General features: G+C 43.4%; 1 protein-coding gene across 2 annotated transcripts in view; it reads right to left on the reverse strand.

The window, feature by feature from the left end:
- Positions 1 to 27,415, reverse strand: part of SMG6 (SMG6 nonsense mediated mRNA decay factor) — a 196,577-nt gene that overhangs the window by 146,568 nt on the left and 22,594 nt on the right. For both annotated transcript variants that reach the window (XM_043903370.1, XM_043903371.1), the window contains exon 9: positions 4,322 to 4,383. In XM_043903370.1, coding sequence (XP_043759305.1) covers positions 4,322 to 4,383 — 62 coding nt within the window. The remainder of the gene's footprint in view (positions 1 to 4,321; positions 4,384 to 27,415) is intronic.

The following is a 27,415-nucleotide window of genomic DNA, read 5'->3' on the forward strand; positions in this document are numbered from 1 at the left end:
TTGTAAAAGTTTTACACAAGAAGCAGCAGCAGTAGCAGCAACAGAGAAAAAGGCAAGAAAGCATAAAAAGATGGCAATTTATAACAGAAAAAAACTGGACGCAGCCTAAAACATCCAACAACACCAGATAATTAAAATGGCATATCCATACAACTGAATTCTATTTTTTAAAAACTGTATCAGATTTTTTTTAAGTTTAATATATATTAACTGAAGACAGTTTTAAAGTAGTTTAATGTGATCCCTTTTATAGATATTTATAAAGAATAAATAAGAGAATGCATATGTGTGATGTATGGAAGAGAAGATAAAAATACACATTGTTTTAACGGTGGATAGTTATCTCTGGATAGTGAGAATAGGAATAATTTTTTATTTCTTCTTTTTGCTGGGTTTTCTAAATATTTTACAATGAGCACTGTATACAGTAAAAAGATTTCCCCTACGATGCATGCATACTTCTGGCTTTTGTATATAATACATTTCTAGTTTTAAAAAGTAAATCAAGACACAAACATAATATTTTTAACAATTCGAAGTCCAAAATAAACACATGAGTCTTTGAATTCCAAGAGATCTTGAAAGTGTGCAAACAGCATGACTCGGCAAGCAAGGAAAAAACTAAAGTGGCAACTTCAACCTAGGCTACAATGGGAAGCTAAATTATTCTCTTCGTCACAAGTCAGAAGTCTACAGATGGCCGGCTTCCTGACCCCCTCAGAGGAGTCCGAATGCAGGTCCGCTGTGCCTCTCCCCGGGAGAGCCAGTGTTTGTCAGGAGCCACACAGCACTCCTGCCCAATTCCGTTTCCTGAGCCCAGGAGGACTCTGGCCCTGTCTTTTAAAACTGTATGATCACTTGTAGGATGTGCATTTCGCTGGCTGAAGTGACCGCTTTCTGAAGGGATCTCAAGAGACACCTTGTCTCCTGTGAATGGCAGTTTCAAGAAACCAATCTTTCAGACAGTACTGGGACCAGACCCGGGAGTGACTCAGACAGTGACTAACGGGGCAGGACCCAACCCCTCAGATGCTGGGGAGCACAGCTGGCCTGACAATATTCTCTGCGGGAAAGAATCAGGCTCCCTAATTTTTCTTAACATCTTCATTTTTAAAAACTGTCCAAGATAGGAGCAAACCAGTAGCAAAACCAAACCAAACCAAACAGCTCGACCGTGAGACAGGGCAGCCATGAGAAACAAAAATCGCAGGGCTACAGGACAGGGGGACTGGAACAGACCTTGGAGCTCATCTGCTTAAACTACTGATAAGGAAACCAGAGACCACAGACGCTCTGACTCGCTCCCTCTCGAGGTCTTAGAACTAGTCGGCAGAGAAAAACAAACTTTTTGGCACCTGAATCCATCAAACACTTGGAATTTCTTTTTTTGCCGGCTGCTGAGAGGAAGGAGACGGGTGTGGCACACAGTAGGCCCTCAAGTGCACGCGGATGCAGCAGGGAACACGGGCCCAGAGAAGACAAAGCCTGGGAGGGCCACGCTGCCGGGGCTTTTCTCAGCAGGCAGGCGGGACAGTGGATGTGTCTTCAGCTGCTCCCCATTACAATCTCCGCACTCTTAATTCGTTTTCAACGCCTCCCACATTTCACATCTTCTTGGTAATTAGGCAGCAGTCCATGTTGCTGTGTGTGGCTTGGGCTCATTGCTCTTCTGGTCTTACAGACTTCTATAGTTTGGGGTTTTTTTTTATTTCCAATAGAAAAATTATTGCTGTTTCTCTGCCTTCCAGAATAAATATGGGGCTCAATTCTCTTTTCACCTCCAAGAGAGCACAAGAGGAATACTCACTGAGGGGCTGAAGTGCCTAGAATTTACAGGCATTTTCCTCATGTGAACACTACTACAACTCAGTGTTCATGAAGGTGGAACTAGACTGGCCTTATCTTTTTGCCAACAGAGTTGGTTATATGCAGGAATGGAAGAGATCTTGAAAAATAATCTGGACCACAGGAAACCACCTCTGACAAATGAGATGATCTGCTCATTTTTCAACAGAGAAGAAAATTCCTGAACACCTTCCCTCTGTGAAATTTTCTTACATATAACCCAAACCTCTCCAGCTGCAACATAAGCCTATTTTTCTCTTGCTGTCATCCCACAGAAATCAAAACTGTTTGCTTATGACTCTAATAGTTAAACACAGTTAGGGTACCCCCAACAGCTGTCTCTAAGTAAACCTTTGGTTATCTTCTTTTTTAAAGATTCATTTATCTTCTCAGAAATCATTTCTAGCTTTTTTATCATTATTGCGACTCTTTTCCAAACTTTCTCCAAAATATATCTAAACATGAGAAATTTAAAAGGGGGAAAAACAGGGTTTTAACTAATGCATAACCTGATTTTATATATATATATATATATATATATATATATATATATATATATATATATATCTTAAACGTTCCTATATTCTGGACCAAGATTTTTAACGTTTTTAGTCCCAGAAGTTTCTAACAGAGCTAAGCAATAACTATGGCAGTGGTTCTCAATAGGAGCAATTCTGCACCACAGGGAACATTTGGCAATGTCTGGAGACATTTTAACTGTCACACCTGGGGGTGAGGGGAAAGGATGCTACTGGCATGTAGCAGGTAGAAGCTTGGGATGCTGTTCAACACAGGACAGCCCCTACAATTAAGAATTATAAGGTTCAAAATATTAGTAGTACTGAGGTTGAGAAATCCTGACTTAAAGCAAACATGGTACAAAAATTTAAAGGGCAAAGAGAGCAAAAGGAAGAAAGGAGAGAAGATACTGACAAGAAAGGTAGTAAAGGAAAGACAGCTTTTTTTTTAATGAGAATTTTTAAAGAATAAAGAGATGAAGAATCACAGCACCTATTTTAAGGGTAGTACAGTAGTTTTTTCTGATATGATGTGCTATTTTATGAAATAATATAATCTTACCCACCCTGAAACTACAGCTTCACATTATTCACTATTGACTGGCCTGGGTCTACGATGACCCAAGAGAATTCTAGATTCCTTCTCTCCAGTCTTTTGCAATCTACCCATTTCTTGTAATGATTCACTTATTCCTACAACAACTATTTACTGAGCACCAACTACATGCCAGGCACTAGGGTTACAGCAGTGTTGAGCAAAAACTCCCACCAGAGTAGAGCTGACATGGGGGCGGGACGGGGGGGGGCGGGTTGCTACTGAGGTACCTAGCCTCCTTTGCTGAGTGAATTACTTCACACATGTTTCTGCTAGCAGACAGGCATCTACTGCACTGCTCCAAGTTTTCCAAGTCATTTTGAAGTCAAGACTACAGCCATCCTCGTCACTCTTGCCCAGGTTGATGATACATGAGTATGTAAAAGGCACAGTTTCTAGTTCACCAACACGTTCAACAGTGTTCCTCCAAACAGGACAAAGCCTTTCAGCTTCTCCCACTAAGGAAACCTTCTAGAGCGTTAAAAGATAGACTTACAAGGTTATGACAGAAAGCGAAAGGGAAACACAACAACGGGGGGAACTGGAGTCTAAAACAAGAACCTCAAAGGGTAGTGCACCAGAAAACCTCCAACTGAGAATGCATTAAAATGCAGAGAAGACCTGCGGGCACTGCCGCCTGTTTCTCTCCTGGAGTAAGGAAGCACTTAGCGCAGGGACACTGGCTTCACACAGTCAGGAGAAACTCTGATCCACCAAAAGAACACTCGAAACGTGGTCTCTTCCCAGAGACTTACAGGGCTAAATAACAGGGTCTCCCACATACCACCTTCCCTGAGGTTAATACGGAAATCCATGGTGGCCAGTGAAACCATAGAAAAGTCTTAGCATTTACCGGGGTCAGCAACATGGTGCCAGAAACAGAGCACAGGAAGAAGGGGTATGGTTCGAAGGGAGAGAAATTGGAGGAAAAAAATTACTGTCCACTCTTTTTCCCTTCTCCTTAAGGGAAAATGAGTGGATACTACTTTCCCCCAAGAAGGACCCCTGGCAGCTGCACCCATGGACTAAGCATGACTTCCTTTAGGAGCTCACTAGGGTCTGAGCCGGAAGGCAGAGGAAAGAGAAACCCAGAGGGATTAGGGGTGGGGGGTGGGGAAAGACTGTGGTTAAAGGGGGTTTTAATAAAGGTAGGGAAAGGGGAGTCAGAGGGAGGGAGAGTAACGTTTCCCAAACTTCATGAGCACAGTAGGAGAGTGAGTGGAGGGGAGGGGAGGGAAGGTGGAGGCCCCTAAGAATTCACACCCTGTGCCCTCAGTTACAAACACAGTCTAGTTGCTAACAATATTAAATTCCAAAATGACTTGTAATGTAGGAAAATAAAATAAACATCCTGCACACTTACCCAATCCGGGTAAACAGCTTCCCATGGGCATGGAGAAAACTGAGGATGAACCTTTTGTTCAGCTGCATGGGAAAAAGAGAGAGGAGAAAACAATTAAACTTTCCCCAGTTTCCTGTTACTGAGCAGAGTCCCTAGTGACACAATAACCTGGCCAGGGTCTAAGGGGTGGGCACTAGGGATGGGAACCAAATGAACATGCCCAAACTCTCACACAGACCCAGGGCCCATGCCCAACAGCTGCCTCTCAGCCGAGCCAAGAGGACAGCGGGCTCAGTGAGGAGACAGCACCCCCTGCTGGCAGTGGTGCCGGCGTGCAGGGGGCGAAGCACTGAGGACCAGCGAAGCTGAGTAGAAACCAAGACGCCTGTCGCCCTCTGCCATCCAGAAGTCACTCTGGCCTCATGTGATGGAAATGAAACAGTGGCAAGGGCAAGACAGGAATAATGATGATCCTGCATAAAGCCATACTCTTTCTTACGAGCTGTTTTTCTACCTACCCCGAAAGCAAAATTCTTCTTTGGAAACCAAGGGTAAGGAAACCCACCACTAACTAGCTCATCAAATTGTACTTCTCTGGCTTTTAAAACCAAAGTTAAAACCTTTCTCTCTGTCTCTTTTTTCCTTTTAAGTAAAAACTGAGAGCTGATCTTTTATGTGAAATCCTCTGGCTTTTAAATGTTAGCTACTAACATAAAAAAGTTTTTTTAAACATTAGGCAAGCCAAAAACACGCATTTGCCAGCCATATCTGGCTCACATCCATGAGTCACCAAATTTGCAATCTCAGTTCAAGGTTCTAGAAAATCTACTTTTATCAAAAACTAGGAGAGAGAGTCTTCTGAGCAAAACAAGGGAGGGAAAAAACTTCAAAGCCAGCAGGAGTAATCTCAAAATCAAACCCTATCATCCTCCCTGGTCTCCTGGAAGAAATGTGCTCAGGGCCTTGCAGCCAGACAGGAAGAAGGATCAAGAATCCCTCAAGAGTGGGTGCTTAGGACAAGGAACGGTCGAGCACCCTGGATGCTCTGCCCAAAAGGTTTATACTCTTGCAAAAGAGAAAACCAATCAAATTGTGGCAGTGCCACCAACTTCACGCGGAAACTGAGTGTGAGGAAAGGAGGGCATTCTCACCTAACCAGCGACTTCAACCACAAACTGCATATAATCTTCAGTCTTTCAGTCTTTATTTTTGCTTAAACGAATTACATTTAATCAGCAATACCAGATCAAACACTGAATTCGGGAGTTAAAAAGGATACTTTACGAAAAAAAAAAAAATAAAAAAAAAAAGGATACTTTACGGAAGGTAACCTGTCTCTATAGAGAGGTGAGTCAGGACCTGGGGGACACTGGGTTCCATGAACAGAAGGGAAAGAGGAGGACCTGCTGCAACACTAACGGCCAATGGTTCTGCCATGGTTAGTGGCAAGGCCAGGGTTAGAATGCAAAGGAAGGTAGTGGAAACTTACCCCTCAAACCTCTGCCACTTACCTGCTACAGGGTCTCGGGCAACAGATGTAACCTCCCTAAGTTTTCCCTTTTACACGATGGAGACACAACAAACGGAACCTCCCAAAGATTTCCCTTCTACACGATAGAGATGACAGTACCCCCCATGCTCGGCATGCTGTAAACACTCAGCTGTCAGCGGGACGCCCTCTCCCAAGGAGCAGGTGGTAAAATGTTAACAACTGGAGGACCGGGTAAAGCAGGAGTTCTTTGTCTTATTCTTATAGCTTTTCCATGGGTATAAGATTATTTCAAAATTAAAAGGTAAAAATATATATATTTCTCTCTATTCCTGTTTTAACTCAATTGTTCCTTTTTCCAGCTGTCAATCATTAATTGGTTAACTCATCCATAACCAGTTATATTTATACATACAAGGTCATTGGATAAACGGTATTAACCCATCTCATTCAAGCCAGTTATTATCCCCCAGCCGCAACACAGCTCAAAAATTGAAGCAACTTAAACCAGTACATGGCAGAGTTAGAACCTGAACCCAGGTCTTCTGATTTCAAAACAGTTCTCCTCCCCTTAAACCGCCATCTGTCTCAGGAAAAGAACTGGTGAGCTTATTCATGAAGGGCTGATGAGGGAAGAAGCACAACTAAAACAGCAGTTCAGTTTTATCTTCAAATTTTCGTTACTGATTAGGTAGGAAACATACTGCATGACCCACAACGCCTCCTGCAATAAAATGAGTGCACCATGGGGTCTTTTAATACTGTGATTCTAGCTACATATTTCCCAAAGATCTTACCCTCAGGGTAGCAGGTGACTCTGACTTAATTACCTGAGTTCATACCTGCCCTGAGTGTATTTTAACTGTATCCAGTAGAAAGCGGATTTCAATGCATTGTTTCTCAACTAGTGATAGTGAAGGGAATCTTAGCAAACTCAAACTACACACACAGTCTCTCTGACCTTGGTTAATGAGAACCACTGCTTTATTTTTAGCATGAAAGTACCTGCTACCCTAAATATAGTTTCTCTCTATTTGTCACCAACATTCTGAGCAGAAAGGAGCTAAAATGTAGATACATTCTAGAGAGAGGTAAAGTATGCTATTCTGAGGAAGTGGATTTGTTACACGTTGATTAAAACGGGACTAAGCGTCATCGTAGATATCAACGTGAAGTCACCAAGTGCTGAGGCAGAACTTGAGGACAACTTAACTGACACAGAGTCAGACACGACTGAGCGACTGAACTGAACTGAACTGACACCAAGTCCACAGGAAGGACGGCCTCAGTCTGAGCTTCCTCTCTCCAACACATCACCCTGGACTGGCCTCACGTTTGGAACTTCTCGGTTCTTAACAGGACACTCGGATGGTCTCCTTCAGGTGGAGAAAGAACCGTTTCTCCTCGTGTGGTGAGGCTATCTGTCTCCAGATCTTCCTTGTGCAATTACATACTGTTCACCAGAAACCAGAAATGCTTCTTGGGTGTAGCCCTGAGAGAAGGTGTTAGAATTATTAAAGGGTGCCTGGCTCTTTGGTTCAAAGTCCAAAACCAACTCACTGTGGACACCTGAGTCGTCTATACCATCTGAAAGAGACACTAACGGTGGGTAGGACACTCACAGTAAAGTCTACCTGGCCATTAACCATGGGATTATGAGTTAAAACGGCTTGGGTTGTTCCTAAACTATAAAATGGAATTTCTACCACTGATGTCACCTAACTCAGAGCTGAAAGGATAAAATGAAATAATACAGATTAAAGCATTCTGAGGAGTAAATGTCTTATGCCTGCCCTGGTTATCAGCACTCAGAACTGCCTAAGTGCTCTGTGAACTGCTGAGCAAGGAAGGAGAAAGAAGCTGCTGAGAGGCAGCAAGGTATCACCAGAGGAGAGGCCTCTGAAATACGCCCAGTTTCAATTCCAAAAAGCTGTTTCTCCTTCAAAAGAGCTGTATGGAAAGCTGAGTATCTGAAAAGTGAATCATTTTAAGGACAGTAGGAAAAAACTTGGTATTAAGAGGAACTCCAGCATGCATCTTAAGAGGGTCTGGGGAAATATAAACTATCACTCTCTAATTTATTCATCTGGAATGTCTCTACTTTTACATACCAAGTATTAAAAATTAAAAAAAAAAAACTTCGTTGTGTTTTAAAAGGGGGCTCTATACTCTTAGACATGACACAACATGGGTGAAGGCCAAGTTTCAATGGTACCTGTTAGAAATAGTCAAGGACTCTCAGAGCCCGCCATCAAAGCCCAGTCATCACCTCCCAAAGTGCTCAGATTACAAGGTGGAGAGGATTGACAGCACAGAGATGAAGCTGCCCTTCACCCCAGGCCCTGCCAGGCACAAGCAAGAGCAGACTCACAAGACAGGTCCTCAAAGCCAAAACCTTGCAGTCCAAGAATAAAAGGTAAGCAAATAACATATGAACGTGCCACCTCCCCATTTATGCCCTGGAACCTAGGACAAGGCCTTCTGACTATGAAGGTGACAGGAGGACTGTGTTTCCCTTACTGTCACTTTCCCTCGGGCAGAAAAGTCTGTGGCAGGGAGATCCAAGAAGATGAAAGAGAAAGTGAGGATGTAGAATGTGGAAGCCGAAGGATAAGTCCGCAGTGTAACCACCATACAGTAGGAACCAAATTGTTCATTAGAACATCCAGGATTCCTCTTTCCAGGATATAGATGACGAACAATGCAAAGGCAAGTCAGGTGGCAAGACTCAGATGCCTTGCAGGGACAAGACAGAGCAAACCACAAAATCAATCCTCAAATCCCAAAGAGCTCCGCCGAGACAGAGGTGGAGCAGGTATGGTGAATTACTCCTCACCTTCAGTTTCTTCTCCCCTGAACCGTTCCGGGCAGGATGACAGCTCAATTAGCTCTAATTAAGCCCAAGCTCCATGTAGTGATGTCCTACTTAAATGGCTGGATTGGAGCCATGTGAACTCAAGTGTAAAACATGCCCTCTTAAAACCAGGGACCCCTTCAACAACGGTTCTCACTCTCACACAGCAGCTTAGTGCTGCCTCAACAAAGTCTTACATGAAAGCAATTTACTTGCTATTGCTTCATTATCTCCCCTACTTAGAGCCAGAAGACCAGAGGGAAATGGGGCTAAACAGCAAATCAGCAGTCAGCTCCAGAAAACCCAGTGAGCAGGGGGACAGCCGAGCTCAGAGTACCGGCTGGCTCTCGGGAGGGTGACTGGCACTAGGTCTAAAGAAAAGAGAAAGAATCACGCATCTGTGACTATTCTGTATTTATGGCTTATTTGTTTACGGGTGTAGGAAGTGGTATAGAACAGTCTGAACAAAGACCACTGAACTGGGTTCAAGACCTGGGTTTGAATTTCGGTTATGCCATTCATTTGCTATATATAACTGTCGACGAGTCACATAAAATTTCTAAGGCTCTTTCTTCAACGGTAAGATGAGAAGGCTGTGGAGGAAGAAATGACAATCTACTCTAGTATTCTTGCCTGGAAAATCCCATGGACAGTTGGGACAATCCCTACAGTCCATGGGGTCACAAAGAGCTGGACGTGACTGGACAACTGAGGACACACACACACGCAGGTGCTGGGTTCAGCAGGGTATTCAAGGTGAAGCAAGCTCACAGCGTGACAGGGCAGGCAGGCATGTGAGCACTGTGGGGAGCAGGCCACGTCCTAAAATGCAAGTGTGTGCAGAGGAAGGAGGAGGTAACCACATGACCCAGCAATCCCATGCCTTGGTATATACCCAAGAGAAACAAAAACTGGCACAGAGATGCTCACTGGTCATTACTCACAGCAGCCGAAGAACGGAAAAACACATCCACTGATGAGCAGGTCGATAAAAAGCGGTCTCTATCCATACAATGGAATAATACTCAGTATAAAAGGTAATCAAGGTTTTTAGTGATACAGACAAAAAATAAATAAAATGAGAAGGCTGGGTGAGATGAGTATCAGCAATTCCACACCCCTGAGTATGTACACATCACAAGAAGGGATTCTGTAAAAAATACAGATTCCCCAGGCCTTCAGAATCAGAGTCCTCGGGGAGGGAGAAAGGGGCCTGGGAGTCAACATTTTGAAAATGTCTCCAGGTAATTCTGAAAGACAGCCAGACTGGGAACCCCTGGGCTAGATCATAGGTCAGCAAATTATGGCCGAAGGGTTTTTTAGCATGGTCCATGAGCTAAGAGTGGTTCGTATGTTTTTTACCCACTGAAAAAAATTGAAAGAATTTTTCATGACACATGAAAATCATACGACGTTTAAATGTTGGGGTCCACAAACAGGGTTCTACTGAAACACAGCCACACTTGCTTGTTTCATATTGTATGTGGCTGCTTTCCCCCTACAAAGGCAGAGCTGAGTGGCTGTACCAGAGAGTGTATGTCCCAAAGCCTAAAATACTATCTGGTTCTTTCCAGAAAAAGCTTGCTTATCCCTGGGCTCCTCTGTAACACTGGGGTCTCAAAAAAATGCTTGGATCTGCACAACACTTGAGGGCTACCACACACACAGTGGAAACAGCAATGATGCTCCTGGGCTGTTTTAAAAGAAGCCCCACCGCCCAGGAAGTTCCGACAGCTACCCTCCCACCTACCAGCGCAGTGGAATCACCAATCCAGCGCTCCTTCCAATTCTAAAAGCCCACAGATGCAGAGTTCTAACTAAATCGAATCCTTCTTGCCGGCTTCTCAGCAAACACCAGCCTATTCTGTGATGATAGCACAAAATACACCAAATGCCAAAGACTGCTGCTCCCATAGCTTCTGAACTCAAACACTCCGAAAGCTAGAGAGAAATATGAATGGGGGTCTCAAGGCTTCCAGCTTGGAAGCCACTATGGGGCTAAGGGGCTGGGCGAAAACACAACACATCCAAGCCCAATCAGTACTTCACTTAGGCCAGAGGGCCCCGGGAGTTCTCCCAAAACAGCCCTAATCAGGGGAAAGTGCCAGACTAAGGCTTATGAATGCCTGTGCTGTGTGGCCTGACGACCTGGAGCTCAGAGGTGCCACCGACTGAGAAGCTCAAGGTGCACAGGGAAAGAGAGAAAGTTCAGCCAAAGGGCAGCACTGCTGCTCTGACTGAGTGACTTTCTGAATGAGTCTTCTTTCTGACTCATCTCTCTCAGAGTCTGGGAACTCTCATGCCCATCCACCCAAAAAAATGGGGGAACTGGGACAACTGTGCATCTGCACAAAGTGGGAGAGAAGAGGAAGGGCTGAAGCTCCCACTTGGTGATCAGGTGAGCAACTAGAAAATAGCTTTCCAAAGGCACATAGTTCAAACCATCTTTTAAATGAATGGGTCAATAGTGTGTTGATGATGGTGAGTGAGGTCCTTCTTACCCTGTGTCTACCCCACTCATTCATTCATTCATTCAACAAAAACTGACTTGCCATCATCTAGGTACATGACACTGTGCATGAACTATGAATAAAGCAGAGAGAATCTCTGCTCAGTGGGTAACACAATTATAAAGCACCATGATAGGGCAAGTATAGGATGATGTCTATTTCCACAGTAGAAGCGTCAGAGATGTCAGAGGAAAAGTGGATTAAAGAGTCACGTCTATGTGTCAAAAGAAAAGAAGAGAGCGTAAGTGATGCTCCCAAGAGTGGCACGCTGTTAACTGGCCTGGCCAGGTGAGTGATTCTGCAAGAAGGAGGCTGGAGAAATAGGCTGGGCCAAGTTGCAGAAGTCCTCATTAAAGAGCTTGATCTTGATCAAGTCACTGAATGGTTTTGAGTAGGGTAGTGACATGAGCAAAGCTCTATTTTTAAAAGGATGTTCTGGCTGCTGTTTAGAAATTTTAGCTTTTTTGGGGGGGGAGGAGGGGGGGAGATAAAGTGTTCAGAGGCCAGGAGACCAGTTTAGAAACTGCTGTAATCCTCCAGTGGCAACAGAGACAGGAAAAAAAGAGGGAAGACAGAGAAAATGATCATTCCATGCTCAAATGATCCTTTGTCCCTACTCCCAATGGTTCCAGTTCTAAGTAACTCAATTTACAGAGACCAGCAGTGGCCCAGACCAAGTAGAAGTCTTTAGAATCATGTAGAAGTCTTACTCAAACTAAGTGAAACACAGATGTCATCTTCAGAAATAAACTGGAAATTCTCTTATTTCCTTTCAATAATATTTTTAAACAGCCTAGCATAGTGTTTCAGAGATGGCAATGGCACCCCACTCCAGTACTCTTGCCTGGAAAATCCCATGGATGGAGGAGCCTGGTAGGCTGCGGTCCATGGGGTCGTTAAGAGTAGGACACGACTGAGCGACTTCACTTTCACTTTTCACTTGCATGCATTGGAGAAGGAAATGGCAACCCACTCCAGTGTTCTTGCCTGGAGAATCCCAGGGGCGGGGGAGCCTGGTGGGCTGCCACCTACGGGGTCGCACAGAGTCGGACACGACTGAAGCACCTTAGCAGCAGCAGCATAGTGTTTATACTTAATACGTATTCAGTAAATAACTGTTGAAGAATCTAATGGTAAGACAGATTATCCAGGTAATACACAGAAAAAAAACCTCAAGAAAAACAGTCCAGTACTAACATTAATGCTGGAGGGAAATAACATACTCATCACTATGAGAATTTAAATCTCTCTCTCTGACAGACTCACAGACTAAGAGAACAAACGTGTGGCTGCCAGGGGGTAAGAATGGGGGAAAGAGACAGGGAGTTTGGGATCAACATGTACACTCTGCTCTATTTAAAATGGATAACCAACAAGGACCTGCTGGACGGCACAGGGAACTCTGCTCAGTGTTATGTGGCAGCCTGGATGGGAGAGCAATTTGGGGAAAACGGATACATGTATGTATGGCTGAGTCCTGCTGTCCACTTAAAACTATCACAATGTTGTTAATCTGCTATACCCCAGCATAAAAAAAAGTTTAAATACACACACACACTCACACACACACACCTTTCTGGAAGGTAATCTGGAAAGATCCAAAAGTATTCAAAGAAAAACAGTACTATCAGGAACTAAGGGTCTTGATCCTGAGTAATAGCTCCATCTGCTATATTCCAGCTTAAGAGACTGGACAAGAAGAGACCACGGCTAACATGAGAATAAAAGCCAAAGTCCTTACAATGGCCGACAGAGAGTCCTGTGTAGTCATCTCCTACACCCTCTGCTCCGGCAGCTCCCTGACCCCTAACTGTATCGCACACAGCCCCACTGGGGACACACGGAAGGAGGCTATGGAGGCCAGCCTGCCTCTCTAGCCTGGGGGTTCCCCACCCTCACATTCACTGGAATTGCCTATGAATCTTTGAAAAATACGATGCCTGGCTTCTGTCTCCAGATATTCTTTCTGACTTAACTGGTGAGGGGGTGAAACCTGGGCATCAGGATCTTTAAAAGCTTCCCAGGTGATTATACTGTACAGCAAAGTTTGAGAACCACTGCTCGGGTTTACACGGCTTTTACAGCATTCGTTGCCAATTTGTATGCACATACCATGACTTTGTGGACTTTATTCACCACAGCCAGCAGGCTCATAAAAAATAACCTGTAAATATGTGGTGAACAAACAGCCTGTCCAGTCTGGTCTTTGGCTGCTTCTCCTGCCTCCCTAACTGCTGACAGAGCCTGCCCTCAGCAACGAAGATTTATTCATGGTGCCCTAAATGCACCATGTTCTCCCTGCTGCTATGCCCAGTCTCTGTCTAATGCCTTTGCATGCACTCCTTTCTATTAAATATATCTAACAAAGCCCTACTTTTCCTTGCTTAAACCCCTCTTCCCAAACCCCACCTCCAGGCTGAGCCTGACACCTTATCTTCTAGACACAGAGACTCTTTCACATGCCTCTGTGATTCTGGGTCTCACGGTACATCTTAATCACATACACATGTCTGTCTTTAGACCAGCTCTGCCCATAGCATTTCTCCATGGTGATGGAAACAATTCTTATCTTCACTGACTAATACAGTAGCCACTGGCCACAGGTGGGTAATGAGTGAAAGGTGGCTCCTGTGACTGAAGAACTGAATTTTTAGTTTTATTTCATTTCTTTTAAGTAACCACCACAGTGGTCAGCTCTGTTCTAAACTGATGTCCTTTAGTGAATGATTTGTTTCTATATCCCAGGACAAGAAATGATCAACAGTGATGGACAGCGGGCTGAAGAGATGAATGGATGTGAGTTTGCTCTAAGATTACAATATTCCCCACTTTCACAATTTCTGGTGTACCCCATGTTAGGAGGAAAAGACACACATCCCGAGGCACAAGTGAGGCTCAGCCAAGGGAGCAAAGGACTGGAGGAACCTACTCTACTCTTCTGCCCACATATATAATCCACACAGTGTGAAGTGTGGCCTAATAGCTGATTTTAACTATTGGACTGCACCTTTCAGAAGCTTGGGAACAGCTCCCAACTAAGGACAGGTTAAATTTACAGAGCTTGCTCTGTGCTTCAGGAGTTAAAAGGACTCTCAAGCTACTCAGACACAATTCAGACACAGAGAGCTGAAGATTTCCTAGCCAAACAAAGCAAGTGTTATGCTCAACTGCCTTAGTGACAGTCAAAACTTCCCCAGCACCTTCTCTGTGTAAGGCACATTTCTAAGCACCTTATGATTATTGGCCCATTTCACCTCACAACAATCCTGTGAGGTAAGTACTACTATTATTTCTATGTTACAGATGAGAAAACTAAGCACAGAGGGGTTAAGTGACCAGTCCAAGTCTGCTTCCAGACTCTGAGCTCTTAATCTTTCACCTTTAAAAAAAAAAAAAGGCAACCTTTTTGGCAGAACCAAGAATGACACTGAGGATGTTTCTAAAGGCCAAAAGCTAAGGCAACCCCAAACAAAAACCCATCACTGCCTCAGGTATCATTCACTGAGAGACCAGTGGTCCAAACCAAGAGAGAAGTATTGCACATGAAGAGAAGTAGATACTTCTAGTCCAGATCATATCATGCATGTTGGTGGAAGCACTTAACAACTGCACCCAAGGATAATGCCGGCCAGAAGGGAGAAAAAAGAAAAGTGAGAAAAGTGAATAAAAGCTTATTCTCCATGTCAGTAAAATAGCAGTAATAAAACTAGTAAAATAAAAACCCTAACATTTTTCTAGACAAATCCTCAATCCGCCTGTTTAATAAGGCAGTAGTTCTTCAAGAGTCAAAGAAGACAAGTGCATTTACAGACTATCACCAAGGGACTGTGCAAAGTCTGGAAAAAAATGTCTGAAAACATATCCCCTCCACCACTACCCACCCCAGCCTACCCACCTACCACAATACAGGAAAACCCCTGAATCTCTCAGGAAAGGGAGGAGTAAGAACTAGTTTAAGAACCCGGAGGAGAACGAGGGTTCAGTTTAAGAAAGATGTGGTCACAAAAAAGGTTTCACAAACCATTCTGCCGTGGGCACCAAAAAAGCAAATAGCCAGCATGATAGGGAGCTCTGACAACCTCACGTGAGCTTTGGATTTGAGCAAGGCACCAAATAAGGAAAGGATTCTGGCCCATCGACTCCTAGGAAAAGTGTTTCAAGTTAAAAACGGTTATTCAGGTTTGGATGTGAATTTCTGTATCTGTTCTTTATCAGCAGAGGCACCTCTACACCTCACTGGCAGCCAGCAGTGGACTGGGGAAGAAAACGGCTGAAATAAAAATGGGTTACACATAGATGACAACATGAGCTGACGTAGCCTGGCATTTACCTGGACACCAAAGACAAGGCTATAAACATGCAACACAGTACTTGAGGGATCCCACATCCCAGCTGGACCCAAGCATCTCCAGGAGCAGACAGGCTGTGATGTCACCGTTCCCCCAATAGCCAGAGTGTTCAACAACAAGGCTGAAAACCACAGCACTTTTGGTGACAGACTCAGTTTCACTGTGACTGGAGGAAGGCCTGCTTCCATCTAGTTTTCTGTCAGTCATATCCTTTTGGTGCTGGTTCCCAGACTCAAAATATCTGGTTCAAAAGACATGACAAACACTTTCAAATGTCTTATCTTTGATGCAATTCTCCTCTGTGTTCTCCTTATCCTCTCTTAACAATGAAAATCAATCCTGGGCACACCAGAAAACAGGGAAATCATGAGCATGAACTTCTTCCAAACTTATTTACAGTGCTTTATCCCTCTCACTGTTCCTATTAAATATATAGGGAAAATGTAAGTTTAGAGTTCAAAGGAAAGGGAAGCACAGAAACAGCAAGTCAAAAACCAATTACACTGGACAACACAGTTTGCTTAGTCTGTGACAATTCATCAGCCTGTATGCCTTTGATGTAGGCCCTTTCCTGTATGTATACTACTCTGTAATAAAGTTTTCTTTAAATTACCACAATCTTTTCTGCTGTCCCACAAAAAGCCTTTATTTCATGCCAGTACCCTTTGCCCATGTGTCCTAACCCCCATCAAACTCTAACCTGAGGTGGTAAAAATGAAGGTGACCGTGCTGAAGTCTGTGGCTCCACCCAGGTGCAAGAAAGCTACACAGGTGTTAAACACCAGATTTGTTGATGGTGCAAAACTGGATCCCGTTTTTCAGATGTAAAAACAAGGAGCGAGCCTGAGAAACACATTCACAGAAATAAAAAGAAATTTAGGAATATGATCCAGAAGAACTGACTCCAAGTCTACATCAGCCACAAGGGAAAGCTTCTGAGGGGGCAGCGAGGGCATCCACTAGTGTCTTAGCCAACCTTTTGATACATGTCACTTCAAAGTATTTTAAAAGCCATACTGTTTTACAGATCTGTCCAAAAGTCTTAAAGAAAATATGCCGAAGAAATTCCTCAAAGAGAATGTCAACTGACTTACAAAGAGTTTGCTTTACAAATTAGGGCTGAATATCTCAGAGATTTGTGGCACAAGTCAGCTCAAAATCTCATTAGATAGAGTAAGACTCTAGTATCTTTACCAAGAAAGAAACACCCCAGAAAAATGCAAATCGGCAGAGGTATTATTCCAAATCCTCTCTCCCTTATGATTCAGTAGTTGCAGTCCTACTATGCATGTGAAGAGCAAGAATAGGACTTCTTGCCAATGGTTACAACACAAAGCATAACTTATTCCCAAGCCAAGCTGGGCTTGGCTCAGAAAGCTTCCCAGAATGATGGAAGGCATGACTGCAGGATGACTCAACCTTTGCTAATGCATAAAATAAAGCAGAGAAGAACTATTTGAAGGATTCACTTCTAAGCTTGGGCCAAATCAAAAGCCTAGAAGTATCCACTCTGTGATGACTCTTCGGTTCTAGCTGACTGATTAGACAGCATCAGTTTGGACATCTGTACCATGGCCTAAGATGTTCTAAAGACAGACTCCTGACTAGGAATCTCAGAAGCAACCACCACGATTTTAATCCAGGCCAGAAAATTCTGCTACCCACATCTCCCTGAAGAACTTGTTTCATCCTTCAAAATGAAGGACACGTCACTTTTCTAGGGTGCCTTCCTTGCTCATCATGAGTTAATTTCTTTTCCTCTGTACTACCTCTATATGGTGTATGGATTTCTATTCATGCGTAACATTTCACTATAAGTATTTATTTACATATCCATTTTTCTTACTATACTGCATCTTTGAAGAAAGGACTACTATTTATCATTTGCCTTTCTAGGTGCAGTGCCTAGAATAAAGAGCAACATGCAAAAATATTCACTAAGTATTTATGGAAATGACCTGAATGGGGACAGGAAAAATCCTGATCCACTCAGAGATGATTAGCTGACCTGAGAAAAAGGTTTCACAACTGAACAAGCAAGACAAAAGAGAAAAATGTCCATATAAAACTGTGAAGCAAGTTATTTAGGGCCATGTATAAAGGTATATACTGTACTGCAAGATAAAATTAAAAAAAAAAGAAAACAGAGGAGCCAGAGAGATAAAGATTAGAGGTCAGGAGTAATAAGGACATGACAAAAAAAAGCATGCCAGAAACCCTTGACACTTATAAAGCCAGTTACAAGTTCAGTTCTAACTTCTGGAATAACTAAAATAGAGAATTATTCTGAATTAACAAATTAGTAAATGTGCATGAGGTTTTTAAAAAAAAAACAAAACAAAAACCCACCCCACAACTATCTCTGATACTAAAAGCAAAAATTTCTCCCGCAGTTTCCACAAAGAGACCTGGTAATGCAAACAGCAATAATTCCCTAGACCTCTTTATTGTTTTAATATAGGCTGATGACCTTACTGTTCATACTGTTCAACCAGTCCATCCTAAAGGAAATCAGTCCTGAATATTCACTGGAAGGACTGATGCTGAAGCTGAAACTCCAATACTTTGGCCACCTGATACCAAGAACTGAATCATTGGAAAAGACCCTGACGCTGGGAAAGATTAAAGACAGCAGGAAAAGGGAACGACAGAAGATGAGCTGACTGGATGGCATCACCGACTCGATGGACGTGAGTTTGAGTAAACTCCAGGAGCTGGTGATGGACAGGGAGGCCTGGCGTGCTGCAGTCAGTCCATGGGGTCACAAAGAGTTGGACACGACTGAGCAACTGAACTGAACTGAATGATGACTTTACACCAAAGTACAATTCAGTAAGAGCAATGCTACCAGGGACCACCACATCACCTGGGTGCATGTTCTAGGCCTGAATGACAAGGAAAGAGCAACAGAGGAGGAGAGATGCCTCATGATTCCCAAAGCAGACTCTCAATAAACCTTGAATTGGTAGAGAGATAGAAAATAAAACAACTGGAAAAATCAATGAAGCTCTTAATAATAAAACTGTGTGGTAAATAGATTTTTACAGGGACTAGAGCATCAGAAAGCATCTCGATCGTATTTTAAGTTCCTTCTGGTCTAGGGAGCCTATATACCAATACTTGGGAAAATAAAACTGAGCAGTAACTTCAATATTAAATATTTATGAGTAAAGGAAAAGGCTTCCAGGAGGGGAAAAACCCAAGTTTCCCCCTGGAGCCAAACAAAGAGTCTGCCGACTGGGGTAAGATCACACGCCAAAAAGACAGCTATTTCACATTCTCTACCTTAGCCCAAACATCACACCCAAGGCAGCAAAAAGAGCAGACAGATGAAATCCTGGGACCTTAAAGAGTGGAGAGGGATCGCAAATCACAGGACTGCAGATACATCTCCCCATGAGCATGGTCAGAAACTTAAAGAAACATAGGAAACTGGTGAGAAAGGCAACATGGAGAAAACACAAAGGTCAGTGCAGTCTCTCCCTCCGCCCAAGAGACAGAATGCGAGAAAGAAAGTGAGCCGCTCCCACTCACTACCAGTAACATCGTCTCACTCCTCCATTCCTTCCTACAGCAGCTGCAGCTTGAACATGGGTGCAGGGGAAGGGTCTCATTCTCACTTGGAATAAGAATTTCTTCGCAGGCTAGGAGCTGGATCCTAGGGGACGATTTATAGCACACCCGCACATACGTTCCAGTTGGCTGGAAATCAGCAGCTGATTGCTCCCTCGTCTAACTTGGTGAGCAGCCAGAGGAGGACTTTTCTCAGTCAGCTCTCCCAGGCTGGAAAATTCTCTAACCCCAGCGTTCTGGCTTAAGTCTGGATATCAGATTATTCAGGAGATGCCAAAACTACGTCTTTACATTGGCTTTGAACAAGTCTCTCAAGTACACCGTACGGATTCCCACAGATCTCACAATCATCTGGACGTTAAGGTCAAAGATGGCCACTCTTCCTCTCACGTAGAGAGGAACATGCTTTTCAAGGCATGGCCAACATCAAAACAAACTTTTCACAAATCATACGTCAACCTGAATGAGTATCTTGAAGGGTGAACAAGCAACAAACACACTCATTAAATGGCTTCCTTACAACCTTTTTATTCTACACTGAAAATTCTCCTTATTCCGCCAGTGACTGGAATTCTCTCACTGTGGTTGATCCCTATGCCGTGAAGGACCAAACGCCAAGTCTGTTTCTCTGACTGAGAGGAAATGAAGGGAGAAACCTTAACAAGGTGTTTTTCTAATCTCAGTAGGTGCTAAATCAACAGTTCGCAACCAAAATACTTCCACCCCTCCCAGGGGGTACTTGGAAAAGTGGAGGCCAGCCACTGGCATCTAGTGGACAGGCCAGGAATGCTAAACATCCCATGGTGACAGACCCAAAAAGTGAACTGTGTCCCCAAAAGGCGGAAACACCTCCGTTGACAATCAACGTCCTAAAGGACCTCTGGGTTACCTGCCTTCACCTGTCCAGCTTCTGGAGCAGTGGTGGGCCAACTTTTAGTTGGTACAGGGTCAGGTACTAAATAGTTTAGGCCTTGTGGGCCATGTACATCTCTCTGTCACATGTTCTTCTTTTTAAACAACTCCTTACATAGGAAGGTAATAAAGTAATTCTTAGGGCTTCCCTAGTGGCTCAGATGGTAAAGAATCTGCCTCCAAGGAGGGAGAGACCTGGGTTCTATCCCTAGGTTGGGAAGATCCTCTGGAGGAGGACATGGTAACCCACTCCAGTATTCTTGCCTGGAGAATCCCATGGATGGAGGCGCCTGGTGGGCTACAGTTCCCGGGGTCACCAAGAGTCAGACACGACTGAGCTTAGGACTAAGCACAGTACAGTCTGCAGGCCACTGGCAGTCTGATGATCTGACTCATTACAGTCCATTTACACGGAGAGATGCTGACTAAAATAATATTCAGTGCAGTGTGTTATCAGCAACTCCAATAATAAACATCACAAGTTTACAAAGAAGGCAACAAGAACTTCAGAATTTAGTCTTGAAACCTAAGAACTGGGGCATGGACTTGACTTCTAACCAATCAGATAATTCTCTTCTCCTTTCCCATGCATTTCAGCAGCAAGTTTTCTTGTGAATGTTCACATTTTCAAACATGTTACTGAAAAGAGTACAGGGGCAGCCTTTCCTCCTCCTTTCAGGATGTCTAACTTCCCATTTACCGTGCGTGCCACGCGAGAAAGTCTCTGTAAAATTACTACTGTTAACATTTTCTAAAATGTCTAAACCAAACCAAAGCCTGGAAAATCTGACTGGTATCTGGGTCCTGACTTTCCGGATGGTAACTAAAGGTCACGTGGGGTGGAAAGTGGCCTGTGGGTAACACAGAATACACACAAGCACGCGAACAGGATATGTTGGTAATCCGGTTTCCTGAGACCTGGTGAGTTGTGAGAGTTCTCATCAACGCCCCTGGGGAAGAAGAAAAACCTTCAGCTGGGAAATACTGGATTTTAAGCCAGTGTCCATTCTTAGAATCAGATTTCTGGCTGAAGCAGAATGGGGCAGGCATACCTCTTCCTCATTGGACTTGTCTAAAAACATAAATTAAAGGAACACAAACCCTAAATGAAGCGAGTTTCTGACCAGGTTTCTTCACCATGTGGAAGCTGGTGTTTGCAGCATGGCTTTATGTCACGTCTCAAGCCCCGAAAGACGAAGAGTGTGGTTTTGGTGTCTAACCAGCCTCAACTGCACCCTGGCACTCTGTTTCGTCCCCCTAGAGAACTGTGCTCTGCTAGAGGAAAGAAACCAACCTCACATCTTGAAACGAAACGGCTAGGATAAAAATAAAGCCCTGAAGTGGTTTGGTGACCGAGGTCATGTGAGGCGTTAAGGGTTTGCAGGTAGGGCCAATGTACTTTGAGAAACTTCCACTCACGGCCAACCACAAAGAGACAAAGACAGACATCGGCCTGAGAGTCCAGCAGTGATCCGGGCAGGCGGATCAGTCCTTGCCTGGTAGGGACTGTTCCTCACTGCAAACTCATAGGATTAATATCCGAAAAAACCCAGTCCCAGTTCTGCTTTTCTTTGAGAGTTCTCTCACCAAGAAAACTTGGTGAGATAACTTTCTTATGGCCTGAGAAAAAGAGCCAAGCTGTAGCCTCGTCCTGTAGAAAGAGGCTCAGATGAACCCCTGTCATCACACGCTGTCAAATCTCAGTTCACAGAAAAATATTTTCAAATAGCTGCCAGGGTGGAGGAGAATGACATGGGGTACACACTGCAAACTACTTTACAAAAGGCAAGGGCCACATCAACGACATGAAGCTAAGATAATACCCACAGCGACCCTGAAAAAATACATGGTATCCACCTTACAGATATAAAATCTTTGTACACATGAGGCCAAAAAATCAAGCTAACATTCTCTGCTATGATGATATAATTATGGGGCAATGAAATAACTGAGTTACCAAGGACAAAACATCTACCTATCAGCATAGAGACCCAACTCTTCTCTATTATTGTAAATTAAATCAATGCTTACACTACCCAGAGGAAATCAGGTCAAAAGCTATTTTGAACTTCATATTGGCACTAGCGTTACAAGTGCCAACCTGAAGGATCACGATACAACACTAGAAACTGGAACTCACTCCAAGACAAGGCAAGGCATCCTGCCTTCTAACCATGCTCTCGTCTACAGCTGTGTTCATGGACGGGGCGGGGCGGGGGGTAAGGAGAATGTGGAGGCATTAGATGTGTACCACCCACACATCACAGCTTTCTTCTGCACAGTGGTGGCAGCGGTGGCAGCAAGAGCGGCAGCTCGGGTGCACAAGCTATGCACGGGGCACTGAAAAGCAAGACAAAGGATGGGCCTGAAGAAAATGCCACCTGCACAGCATACTTTAAAAAAAAAGGCCTTCAAGCAAATCAAACAAGTTGAGCACATGAGACCTCTGTGCTACAGGCCACCTAGCCTGGGTTTCCCACAGTGAAGCTGTGCTCCTTTGTTGGCCAATGTTCACATTGCTGGACTCTTTTTTTTTTTTTCCACATTGCTGGACTCTTGATTAAAGGCAAGAAAAAAAAAACCATATACCTCATATACCTTCCAGCCTGGCAGAGCCATGTATTCAGAGTCAGAAAGGAAATCATCAACTTATCACAGAGCCTCGAAGGAGCTTATCACAGAGCCTTGAAGGAAAAACCACCACGGAAACATGGACACAGGAGGTGCAGGCAGGGGCTGCACATAAAATTCCAGGCAGATGATTCCGAAACCTTGGCAAACAAGGTTCTCACTCTGCCAGAAATTTCAGATAGTTACTAAAAGGCCTGGGCAAGGGGAAAACTACCTGAGATCAGAAAAGCTTATTCTAACCATCTGGTTTGGTGGGTGGCATTCAGACTTTACGAAAACCAGCCTAAAGCTTTTCAGTTCACACGCTTAGGCAGTATAACTTCTCACTTTTCACCAAGCTTGGCTGCAACAGGATGCTGAGGAAAGAGCTCTGTCCCAGAGCTCTGCAGGTAGGCCTCAATTCCCACAGGCACAAATTTCATTAGGAAACAGAAGTGATACCTTTGGACTCCTCAGGCTCACTACTGGGCAGCAGACAAACAGTAAGCCAGCCAGGCAGCAGGACATACTGCTCACTGGGTTATGGGTCAGCGCCAGTGACAGCGTCCCCAGCAAAACACCTATGGCCCAATGACGAAGGCCTTTCTCTGCGCCCAAAGTCAGGCCCGGCTGGCTGCTCCTGGCAACCTTAAACGGAATCTCTGATAAACAACCTAAACACGTCCTAAAAAACCTGGGCTGTAGTATCTTACCTTGGTGGCCCTTCTGGAGCATGGATCACAAATCAAATGCCTGCACAGGCAAGGTGGGTGGTGTAAGCAAGCAACATGTAAGCACAGGAGAGGGACCAGGCTAGCGACAAACTAAGGGTGAGCAGGCTGCTCAGCTCTGGCGAATTGTTGCCAGATCTTGATTTTTTTTTTTTTTTTTGAGAATTAGCTGGCAACTCATTTTAATTTTAAAATAAAACCAAAAAAATCTATTTGTACCTGAACTCTGGTTATTGAACTAATCAGACACCTCCTGACACAGTACAGAATGAGGCACACAGTCCCACCAGTGAAGTACTCTTGCCAAAAAGGCTGAAAGTATCAAACCATGCTTTTGTGTTGACTCTCATTTAGAGTTATATGGGGACAGAGGAAGAGGTTAGATGATACCATAAGGAAACAGAGACAAATCCAAAAATGTGAAAATGCCACAGGACAACTGACCTACTTCTTTAACCAGCGAGTGACATGAAGAAAATTTTTAAAAGGGAATGCAGAACTGGTCTTGACTAAGAGAGACTTAGGAGACAACATAATACAGATCTTGATTTGAACAAACCAACTATAAGAAGACATTTGATAGATAAATTGGGAAATTAAATTATAGATCAGATGTTGAATGACACCAAGGAAAGGCATGGGAATGGCCCTGTGATACTTAAGAAAACGTTCGTTAATTTTTTTAAAGGCATGTACGGAAGTGGAATGTGTATGGATGTAGCGATGTGATATCTAGGATTTGCTTTAAAATACATCAGCAGGGAATGAGCAGAGAAGAAGCCGAAACAAATGTGGAAAATATGGGTGACAGGTATGAGGGCTCGTTATGTGGCTTTCCTGTATGTGTTTGAAATTTTCCATAATTAAATAAAACTCCTCAGATCAGATGGACAGTCTTCATTTAGACAGTGGGCTGTCAGTCTGTGAATTATCAAGCCTCATGGTACACTTTGGTTAGAAACTGAAAAATGCAACATCAAACCTAACAGCTTAAAAGAGCATTATAACAAAACCACGTCAGGAACAACTACTACCACTGTATGAGAAGTTACAATATGCCACTCATTGCTCTCTATGTGCATTATCTCATTTAGTCTATCGTTATCAGTCCCTTACAAACGAGGAAACCGAAGCACAGTAAGATTAAAGAACATGCCCAAAGTCTCACAGCTAATAACTGATAAAGCTAGGACTTGAACTTAGGACTTCTGAAAACCCAAGCTGTTAACTTCTGCACTGTCCTGCCTCTGACATGTAAGATGCTGGACTAAATTAATGAAAGCTAACAAGCTGCCAAATCCTAAAGAGATATAATGGACTTGTAGGCTATCACTCATGGAATGGACTTAACTCCTAAGTCCAATAGTGATATTAAAAAAAAAAAAAAAGCAAAGATGAATAACAGTGTGTATGATATACAACTAACAGATGATCATATATCTACCTGATAAATACCTGCATGCTCAGTCGCTCAGTTGTGTCTGACTCTTTGCGACCCCACAGACTGTAGTCTGCCAGGCTCCTCTGTCCATAGAAATTTCCCAGGCAAGAAAACTGGAGTGGGTTGCTGTTTCCTCCTCCAGGGATCTTCCTGACCCAGGGATCGAACTCGTGTCTCCTGTGGTTCTTGCATTGGCATGAGGATTCTTTACCACTGAGCCACACAGGAATCCCTCTTATATATGTATATAATATATATTTTATATATAGACATACAAACTATATTACCCCATTCAAAAAAGTCTTTAAAACATCTAAAAACTCCTTTACTAGATCTTCCAATTCCTATTCCCACCCACCTAAAAACCAACCCCAACATAACTGCCTAGAAATTTCCCCAACAAGAATCCAGCTTTCCAAACAAGGTCAGAAATTTCCTAAGCCCAGGGAGCCTCACTTTAATCCTTTATGCCCAATTTATTCCTCACTCAAGATGCTTCCCCACGAAATGTATCCTTTCAGACTCAATCTTTCAAAAACAATAATCAGTCCTAGATGCCTAATCTTTCTTGAACTCTTCCTTATTCATGTGGCTTGAGAAGTTTCTCTTTATGCACGAGAGAGAGGACATTACGGTTGTCACTCTAATTGTGCTACTTTGATGAAGACCAAGATATGGATAACTCTGTTGACCTAAGAAATTAGAATACCACTTTCCCAACCAGACTCTAGGTTAAAAATTAGGCGTGGATTTTTCTCTTTTGATTTTCCAGGATAATGAGCATGAGACATTTCTGATCTAAATGCCAGGAAGATGGCTGATTCATGTCAATGTATGACAAAACCCACTGAAATGTTGTGAAGTAATTAGCCTCCAACTAAAAAAAAAAAAAAAAAAAATGCCAGGGAGAGCATACCCTAAAACGTTAATAATAGTTATCTCTAGGTGATAAAACAGTGTTTATCAGCATGTTCAAACTTTTTACAATAAACATGTGTTGGCTTTGTGAACTTTTAAAAGCAATAAAAATATAAGTATGAGAAAAACTTTGCCCTTCTAATTGAAGCCATTAGCAATTTCCCCCAACCACCAAGACACAAGAGATTCTAGTACCTTCTCCATGTTCATTAGGAATGCCTAAAGCACAATCTAAAAGAGTAGTCCTTTTAATCAGTAAACTGTGGGGCAAAAAATTCAGTCAACTTTCACCCTACCAAACTTAATGAATGGAATGGTACTGCTTTTGTTGAATTACCAGTGCAGACATGACAAGGAAACAATGAGAAATTCAAGAAACAAAATGTTATTTCCAGAATCCTGAAGGATGTTATGAGACCAGCCTCTTGACCTCCACACCCATGTATACCTACAGCACCAAACCAGAAAGTGGTTCTTGTGGAAGGTTCAGTCTTTCTACCACTCCAGCTTTCTCACACCCTCCTCCAAATTATCACAGATTCAGATACCCTGCAAACCCTCTGCTGTGTCCATGGCCCCTGTCTCTGCTCAGGCTGTTCCTCCTACTCGGAACATTCTCTTTCACTCTCCTTAGTTAACTTTTCCTAGAATCCTTCTGAATTGGCCCTTCCTTTCCCCACCACAACCCATGCCTCCACTTGGACTGGACTATGCCCTTCTCTGTGCTTCTGTGGCACCCAACACATACTCCCTCACGACACCACGAAAGGCGGTCCTCATACCTGTGGATTTTGTATTTGTGAATTCACCGACTCACTAAAACTTATTAGTAGCACCGAAATCATCACTCACGGTGCTTTCACAGTCATTCATCTGTGAACATGCACAGAGCAGCAAAAAAACTTGAGTCGCCTGATAAGCACATTCCCAGCTGAGACTGAGCAAGGTGATTCTCTCACACTTAAAACAAGTGTCCTTTCTGGGGCCTATTTAGTGCCACATTTTCCACATTTTTATGCACTGATTAAAATGGTCCCCAAGCACAGTGCTGAAATGCTAATGTTCCTAAACACAAGAAGGCTGTGATGTGCCTTAAGGAGAAAATACATGTGCTAGGTGAGTTTGTTTGGGCATGACTGGTGCTGTTGGTCATGAGTTCAATGTTAGTGAATCAACAATATATTAAATAAGGTGTCTTTAAACAGAAACATACATGTGTACTAATCAGTAGATGAAAATCTTGTAACCAGAGGCTCATAGGAACCTAACCCTGAATTTCCCTTAAGAGCATTCAGTACCTGCTCATTCAGTGTCTATGTTGACTTTACAAAACGTAACTACCACAAACAACAGTAATCAACTGTTGACGGAAACATTCTCTTTATGGAGCCATTCCTCCCACTCACCCAGAGGCTGGCAAACTAGACTGCAGGCCAAAGTTAGCCTGCCACCTGTCTCTGTAAATAGTTTTACTGCAACACAGCCATGCTCATTCATTTACATTTTGTCTGTGACTACCTTGGCACCAAAACAGCAAAACTGAGTAATAACAGAGACCATATGGCCTGCAAAATCTAAAACATTTACTATCTGGCCTTTTATAAAAAAAAAAGCTAGCTGACCCATGCACTAGACACTTTGAGGAAATAACAATGTTGCACTTATCTTTATGATCTTAGCACAAAACTGGCACAACAGGACAGGTTAACCAGTCTGGTTAAGCACTGG

This window comes from Cervus elaphus, chromosome 5, assembly GCF_910594005.1.
Source record: "Cervus elaphus chromosome 5, mCerEla1.1, whole genome shotgun sequence".
In the NCBI taxonomy this organism is placed as follows: Eukaryota; Metazoa; Chordata; class Mammalia; order Artiodactyla; family Cervidae; genus Cervus; species Cervus elaphus.